The 9,184-nt window shown below is 30.8% G+C and overlaps 1 protein-coding gene across 1 annotated transcript; it reads right to left on the reverse strand.

The window, feature by feature from the left end:
• Positions 1-3,681: 3,681 nt before the first annotated feature.
• On the reverse strand, positions 3,682-8,685 carry LOC126836590 (lon protease homolog, mitochondrial-like). Its single transcript, XM_050570136.1, has 14 exons — positions 8,296-8,685; positions 7,797-7,885; positions 7,429-7,720; positions 7,155-7,349; positions 6,873-7,088; positions 6,629-6,717; positions 6,141-6,402; positions 5,900-6,060; positions 5,118-5,391; positions 4,955-5,044; positions 4,705-4,870; positions 4,414-4,634; positions 3,978-4,142; positions 3,682-3,831 (listed from the first exon to the last, which is right to left on the reverse strand). The coding sequence occupies exons 1-14, from the start codon at positions 8,683-8,685 to the stop codon at positions 3,682-3,684; spliced, it is 2,760 nt and encodes a 919-aa protein (XP_050426093.1).
• Positions 8,686-9,184: the final 499 nt, after the last annotated feature.

Raw genomic sequence — 9,184 nt, forward strand, 5'->3', positions numbered from 1 at the left:
AAAATGAAACAGTTATTCGAAAATCGACCACCACGATAACCTCGAAATAAGGCCGATGAGCTCAAATATATTATTAGAATTAAAATCCTATCGTTTTAAGTAGGCGTAATTTTTTGTCAAGCTTTCAGGTCTACATTGGTTTCTTGTAGGAACCAGATGGAGAACGTTAAATGTAACACCCTGTAGTTGTATTCTAGTTTAACAAGATAATTCGTATGTATGTAATATATATATATATATATATATATATATTGTGTGTGATTGTGGGGTTGGTCCCTTCTGTGAAACGGTAATTACAAGAGGGTCGGGAAAAGGGAAAACTCCCTTGAGAAGTAGGTACAACAGCTTTATCGTGGAGGGTTGCCGGAGCACTCGACCGCCCTAATTGAGGGGTTCATTGTTCGAATCCGGGTCGACTACCTATCAGATTTATGGTTATATATATTTTAAACACGTTATTCGCTTAAAAGTATACATCAATTATTTAACTTTGGTCGGCGGGGCCTGAGTGACCGCCGGTCTGGAAATGGAAACAATATAGATGGCGTGAATATATTATATTATTACTCAGGCCATCTGGAAAATTCCCAGAGATAATCAGTTTAATTTAAGACAGTCAATTTCTCCGAAATTATCTGTCCATATTTAAGTTTTTATGAAAAAAAACTGTTTATTTCATGTTGTTTTACATTGTTATAAAATAACCGAATATTAATTATTATTATTAATATTTATCTTTTTAGTATTTTCCAGAGCTCTATCGAATTTTCAAGGCATGTATACATTATTTAACATTATAAATTAAGAATTATTTGCTCAACATTTTCCCACTAGTTTTGAGTAAGTACTTTTTAAGTCATTAGAGTTAAACAATTTAGGATGGGCGTGGGAGTGCGGTTGTGTAACGGTGCAAATAATATAGAAAATAATGATAATACACTACCTTTCCTCCTGTAGATTATGTATACATATAATATATATACATGGCAATCAGAGAATTAATTAACTGGTAAAGTTATTTTAATTCTAGCAATTGTTAATCATAAACAAGTATATAAAAAAAAAATTCAGCTAGAAAATTAAAATGTATTTATATTCAGACAAAGATAGAAATAATAATTTTTAACGATATTAAAAAAATAATAAATATAATAATTTTTTAATGCATTTCAGGATAAAAGTATTAAAAATAAAATTTCAATTACTAAAATTCAATTACTTTTCAATTAATCTTCTTTAAAAAGATTCTGTAACTCTACAGAAGTGTTAAATTCTTCAAAAATACCCAAACATTTTAAACTGTTAAAGGTATGTTTTACGTTAAAAGTTTTAAAACCAATTATAATTATATAGTATTTATTTTCAGAATCTGGTATTCATAATGCACAGTTTTAAATAGTCCATCTTTAACTATATATCAATATAGCAATAAAAAAAATATTTAGCTAATGTTTATTCGCAAGGAACATAAATTTACTGTATAAAAATAAGATCAAAAAATATAAACGTTACAGGCAACAGAAGTTTTTTAATTGAATTAGTAATAAATGCCAGACCTGTAGACTAGAACGTCCGGAATACTTGACAATAAGTTAGTATAACCGAAAAAACTATTAAACATAACATAATTAGAAGTAATTAATAATAAACAATCGTACTATGTTTTACATATTTCAACGAAAAATTATTCATAATAATAATAATACACATTGACTTGGGTTGTTTTTGTAGCGATTCCTATTTCTTATGGTCGATATTATATTTTTCAATACATTTGGGTGTGATAAGCTTTAAAATGAAATGAATATGTACAATAGTAATGTAGCTATTGCATTAACAGGGTAGTTACTTATATAACTATCAAATTTGACAAAAAGTAATTTATGGGAAAACAATACTTTAGCAACGACTGAAAATTCAATATGAAACGTTATATTACTGTTATGAAACCTGTAACTTCACTTTGTACTTAGAAACGTTATAGTTCTATGGTTTTGTGCTTCGTCGAATCTCTTATATTGGTCGGGTTTCGCAATCCGCTGTTATGTAACTTAAATATGTACTTTACTATCCCTCTGACAAAAACTTTATTAATTAGAATTGTTACATAACACACTTGGGCGATACAGTTTAATATACCTACTACTAATTAGATTCCTTACTAGGAAGAAAACCGTCAAGCAACTATTGTGGCTTAATTAAATGTGTCTTATATTCCTCTATCAAACGGTAGCGTTGAAAATCAAATATATTATGTATATCAAACAATATTTTACAAATAGAATTTTTAGTGCAAATCGCTTTTGCCACCTTTCTCCCGTAAACGACAAATCGTTTTATATTTAATTACTCCATTGTGCTTTTAAAATATATTCGGCTTTTAACAATTACCTTTTGGAACTACCTGAAATTAAGGTAACATTTTTTCACTAAATTTTTAAGGATAATTTGTTTTATCTTTAAATATTATACCTACATACTTTTATTAGAAACTTTATCACTGATATATACAATAAACTAGATTGCTAAGTGTACATGCTGCCAATAGACATAGTTGAAGTTAACATTTTCCGCCGTCTTTGTAGGAATTAGAACCTTATCACATGAAAATATGTTAATAGCAATTACAAGTTAAAACACAGAATAACATATATTTATAAATTAGTTTATACACACATCAATTCCATAAAAATGATAATTCTTTTCTCTAGATGACAATCTAGTTTATAATGTATATATATGTGGTTGTAATTAACATAATTCTGTATTGGAGATAATAAGAGATTATTGATAAGATAAGAGAATCGCCTGATAAGAGATTAAAAAACGAAGACTATTATCCAAAATACTGATTTGATCTTTTTAAATGCAAAAATAAAATTTCAGTATTTTTCAATATTTTTAGGTTCTTTTTTTTTGTGTGAACGCATATAGGTAATAGGTGGTTATCGTTTAAGTGGGTTTACATTCTTAAATTTAAACATCTTGGTTGGAATATTAAATAAAATCAAAAGTAAATCAGCAGTTTCAGGTCGTTATGTAAGTGTATTTCTCAAAAAAACTAAGTACTAAATTCTACAAGGAAATACTACTCCAATCAGCTGAACCAGAATCAAGGTACGTGGAAAATAACTAATAGTGTAATAATGAGATTAAATGAAATTAAAATAGTTTAGGATTCATCCGCACACAGTCGAGTATCACATCAATAAATCCCCTATCTATCGTTTTTCTTTCTTTTTATTATTACATTATCTTCTGGAATTGCTTGACCTTCGGCGTAATCTTGTTATAAATATAATATATACTGTATTAATTTAGCTTCTCTAACTAAATTCTCCACCCATTTCTTAAAGTGTAAAGTATGGCCAATTTTTCTTTATTTTAATCCAAATGTACACCGGGTGACGTAATAACGATGTTTGGTATTTATTATTTTTAATACTCCTTTTTTTTAGTTATTGATTATAAATACTGTTACACTAATTATATCATGTATGATCAATGCTAATACCTACTTAACGAGTTATCACACATTTATTATGCTTAAGGTTAGTGTTATTATTTAAACGATTTCACATTGATAACAAAGCATTAAAGTGACTACAGCATTCAACTTCATTGTCCATTGATTTAAAGGCAAAATCAACTGAACTATAATATAACGATTTGAACATAGTTTTAATTATTTTTAAACACTATATCAAAGATGTCCTTATAGTAGGAGACAAAATGTACTTTTAGTCCTTCGGTTATATACTTTAGTAGTTCGTCATAGTCTTTCTTGTTCTCTTCAGGAAGTATCAAACAGTTAATGTTTTCCCTTCTCGCCTATAACATATAGATGATTCGTTACTATGTGTACTAATGCATACAAAAACGACAGTATTTATTGTATAAAACACGTTGCCATAGTAAAAATAAAGTTATTTTGTGTCGTTTTTGGCGATAATAGATGTTATTTTAAAAGTACTCACGGCTATAGTTTTTTCCTTGATTCCGCCGACTGGCATTATTTTCCCTTTGAGCGAAATTTCACCAGTCATTGCTACATTTTTAAAAACGGGCTTGTTCAACGCCAACGAAAGCAATGCTGTAACAATCGCACAACCGGCACTAGGTCCATCTTTGGGTGTAGCACCCTAAAACAAGTATAACGTTAATAACAATATACTAAATTTTAACTTTGTATACTTTAAAATGTTATTGGGCTGGAGATACAAGCAATTTCATGTCGCCATTTTCGTATTACACTTTGACTTTCGGTTAGAGATAAGAGATTAGAGATAAGAGATGAGTGATAAGATATTAGATATAAACGATAAAAGTTAAAATATCCATAATACAATTTTATTTTCCGCGAAGCAGAGAAAATAAATATTTTGTTTATTAGATATTCGTCGGTCATATTACCTCTGGAACATGTATATGCACGTTGCCAATCGACAGCAATACATTTTTTGGATCGACATCGCTTAGTATTTTTTTTGCCACAGTGTATGCCGTTTTGGCAGACTCTTGCATAGTTTCTCCTAAACGACCGGTAAGCACAATGGAACCCATCGCTTTATCTTTATCACGCACGGCTCTAGGATCTTTGGTCCATTCCGTTTCAATATACATCATTGTACCTCCTATAACACAAATAACATGAATTTCGTTTTTTTTAATCTTTTTACAGATAGTTCCAGAGTCTGAACTTACCCATGGCAGTCCAAGCTAAACCCATAACAACTCCGGGCTCAGGATTTTCATACATTCTATTTTTAGTGAACACTGGATTGCCCACAAAATCGTATAATTTATCTTTGGAAACTGTCACTTTTTCTTCTTGGCCTTTAACGATTTTATGCGCAACTTTTCGCATTATCTAAAATGGAAATGCATTAAAACTGTTAATGATAAATCCATTTGACAAAATATAACACGGACAAAGCTTGAACGAAAACAATACTTTTTCAATATGCTTTTGGAGATTCCGGACACCACTTTCACGGCAGTAAAATTTTATAAGAGTTGACAAACTTTCATCGACAATATCTATCTACACAAAAAGTAAAGGTACAAATTTAATGGAAAAAAAGCACCTTGCATCAGCGAGTTCTTGATCATTTTACTTGTTTATCAGTCAACCCAGTGGCCTTTAGTCCCTGAGGAATTAAATACTGTTTGGCAATGGCCATTTTTTCTTGGGCCACATACCCAGACACGTTTATCAGCTCCATTCGATCTCGCAGAGGCTCTGGAATTGTGTTGATAACATTAGCTGTGCAAATGAACAACACGTTAGATAAATCCACGGACACGTCTAAATAGTGATCTAGGAATTTGGTATTTTGTTCTGGATCGAGCATTTCTAGCATTGCCGACAACGGATCACCTTGATGCCCTCTGTAAAACAATAAAAAAACATGTTAAATACTACACACATGAAATCAGTAAATCACTTAGTATTAAACGAAATTGAATTATTAAATATTTTTACAATGATCGCTATTAGTAGAGCAGGTGTCCTACGACTTACGTTACAACTGCGGCCTACTAATTTTAAGATTTATTCAACACAAAGATAATTAGAAAAAACATATTAAAATATCACATATTTTTTTAATAATAGGAAAGTAAAAATAGTAAATAGAAAAGTTAATAATAATGAAAATCTGACATCATAAATGATGTCTTAAGTTAGCTTTATGGATGGACATAAATGTTTACAATCTAAACTGATTATTAAATATTGAAATTGTTAGAAGCTAAACTGATCAAAATTTAAGTAGTTTTTAAATTTGAACTTTATGATTTCCCCAATCGTTTTTTTTAAATTCACAAACACTGTAATCGGAAATATGAAATCTTTTAAAAATAACAATGGGGTATTATAGCTACTAACTTGTATTACCTTCCAATTTTATCTACTTCATCAATTAACACCAGTGGATTTTCTGTAGAAGTTTTTTTAAGACATTGTATGATTTTACCCGGCATGGCACCAACGTATGTCCTACGATGGCCTTTGATCTCGGCGACATCAGTCATACCACCAACGCTAAATCTAAAATACTGAAAATTATAAATGTTGAAATATCACAGTGAGTTGATAATTATATGAAATATGAGCTAGTTACAAAAAAAAAACACACTTCTCGGTTTAGAGCTTTTGCTATAGATCTAGCTATACTTGTTTTGCCGACACCGGGTGGTCCGTGAAAACATATAATTTTCCCATGGGTTGTGCCTTTCAATTTACTAACAGCAATAAATTCGAGAATACGTTTCTTTATGTCGTCCATTCCGTAATGATCTTCGTCTAGTATTTTCGATGCATAATCTAAATTAAAATTCTCATTACTAGTAGCACCCCATGGTAGTTGTGTGAGCCAGTCTAGATAATTTCTCGTGACACTAGAAAGTCAAAGCACACCGTTAAATTTTACAAAGTCAAGCAGTTCCTTTTCTTTTTTAACTACTTTTTTTAAAATTTATTTAAAAAAAAAAACCCCTCCTTCGTTAAATATGTGTTTTGATTAAATAAAAATGAATGGCTATAAATAAATAACACAACCCCTTTATTTATTCAAAATTAAATTATATTAAAAAACTAATAATATTTTTAAGATTTTTAACTTACTTGAACTCGGAAGAATAATTTTCTAAAAATAATAATTTAGTCAACTCTTCTTCAATGACTTCCATAACTTTTGGTGTTACTTTTTTATCCTAAAAAATATTGTAATTTAAATTTGAAAACCCAATTAAAAAGTACTCATTTGTAAACATTTAGGAAGTTGTTTATTGTAATGACAAAATGGTTCTAGATAAAAATTATTAATAAAAATACCTTCAGTTAAAAATAACTACAATAATAAACTTGCTTTAATTCGGTCTCTGAACTTTTCTACAATGGAGTCTTTGTCATCTTTTTCTAAGCCCAGTTCTTTTTTTATGAGTTTAAGTTGTTCCCAAAGTAAAAATTTTCGATGAGGTTTTTTTATTTTCTCGTCTACTTCTTTACTAATCTTGATCTGAATTTTACTGAGCTCTAACAGTTTTTTCAGGCATCCCAAAGACAGTCGAAGGCGCTTAGGGACCTTTAAATTATTTAAAATTAAATGAAAAAAAAAAATAACAATAAGGAAACAACTAATTATAGGTACATCAGTTTCTTCTAAAATTTTTTGATATTCTTTAGTTTCAAGTTCATGTTCAGTAAAAGCATAAGCAACATCGGATAAGTATGACGGGTCATCGGCTATATTACCATGTTGTAACATTGAATTCAATATTTCCACATTTATAGAATTTATACTGACTATCGATCGAAGTGTTTTGATAATTTCTTGAGAAAGTGCCTAAAAACATAATTAATTTGTTATACAAATTAACTCGATTAACAAACACTGAAAATGATAATTTCAAAACAACCCATACTTTAATTTCCAACGTTATTTTGTAAGGTTGGTCTTTTATATTTTCTACCTCGACCATCAGCACTTCTTGCTGAGTTTTGTCCGTTTCTTGATTCGATTCTGTCGCTTGCTGTGTGTTAGTTGTGCCTTTATCGTTTTCTTGATCTTCGAAAAAAGGTTTGGTCAATTTGATTCTTCTGAAACCTTGTAGAAACAAATGTAATTCGTCGCCGAATTGTCGCATTTCGTAAATTCTTCCTAAAGACCCAACGTCATACACTTCATCAATGTTGTTTACTAAATCTGTGGTGGTCCTGACAATATAAAATATCATATTTATTTATTTAAATAGTATAAATGACAAGAGTGATTTTTTTCTTTATCACATACTTGTCGTCTTTTCTCATACACAGTGCGACGAAAGGTTGATTCAATGCTTTTTTTCTCTTAATCAACGCTATCAGTTTTGGATCACTAATCTACAAACAAACACATTGATTAGGTTGACGATATTATTGTTGTTAGCTTCGAAACCAAAGAAAAACTGGGCTCTTATGGGAAGAGATAAATTAAATCATAACCGACATCTCGACATTGCCTAGTTGTAGTTGTAGGGAAATTGTAATTTTTCGTTTATTCCGGCTAAACAGTTCACTCGATAAACGTGGAAACCGGTGACGACGTTGTTGTTGGTGTAGGTTCTAGGATATATGAACAGTGTAGCCATGAGTCGCAGAAAAGAAAATCAAATATTTGCGTTCTGGCTCACTGTCTATTTCTCAATATGGCTGATCTTTTTTGACATTTTATGTCTTTACTTAAAATTTTTTTTTTTGTATAAACCCTAAGATACCCCTCTGTTTCCACTCAATATATTGATATAGTGTACCTCGAGAATTCTAAAGTGTCTAGGGAACAACGGAGGCTTTGGTATTGCCACCAACGGCAAGTAAGGTAAGTTTTCCGGCACTTGAATAGTAGCTACCGACCGACTATCCTGATTGGCTACGTCCTCGAATTTAAAGTTTTGCTTGTCATCGCCATCAACAGCATCATTATCATCGTCGTTGTGCTTATAGTCAAACCATCTATAACGCACTGACATGTATACCCGTGATACAGCTGCACTCGATGGTGTCAATAATGAAGTACGTCTGCCTCGTGGTGGGCACGGTCTACCGTTGTTCCACAAGACAACACTTGCAAAACGCACAAACCGACGGTCGAACATCAACATTCGTTTTACTAACGCATTCTGACTTAGTATTCGAGGTAACATTTTGTTTTTTTGTTTTTTTAATACAAATATAGGTATAATACAATATGGTTCTACTCGTTTTACTAAAGAAAAAACCACGACAACGAAAATTCTAAACGTGCGTCGAGTTAGCCATAAACGAGCCAACAATATTTTGATAACAGAAAGAGGCGCGGCGTTGGTGTGTCGGATACATCCGTTATTCTGACATCCCATCTCCATTCTATACTCTCCTACCCGCCAGGTTGACCCCCTATAAACTTCCCGATCACACAAAGTAAAGAAGTAATGAATAACAATTATAATTTTTTTATTGTATGAGGAAAATAGGAACATTTATAACTTTTAAAGTTTGGTATTAGCAAAAAAAAAATATATGTAGGATGCAAAACATGTTGGGTGGTGTAGTAGGGGCGAGAAACGATACAATTATGAAATTAAACAATATATATATATAGACCAAATTTCATCACAGCGAAATATATATTTATTTCTGTTATATAAAGCCGCACAAATTGTT

Source organism: Adelges cooleyi, unplaced genomic scaffold (genome assembly GCF_023614345.1).
Source record: "Adelges cooleyi isolate 19-005CV unplaced genomic scaffold, UGA_ACOO_1.1 ACOO_flye_CR_arks_rails_tigmint_CR_PRNA_247, whole genome shotgun sequence".
NCBI classification, from domain to species: domain Eukaryota; kingdom Metazoa; phylum Arthropoda; class Insecta; order Hemiptera; family Adelgidae; genus Adelges; species Adelges cooleyi.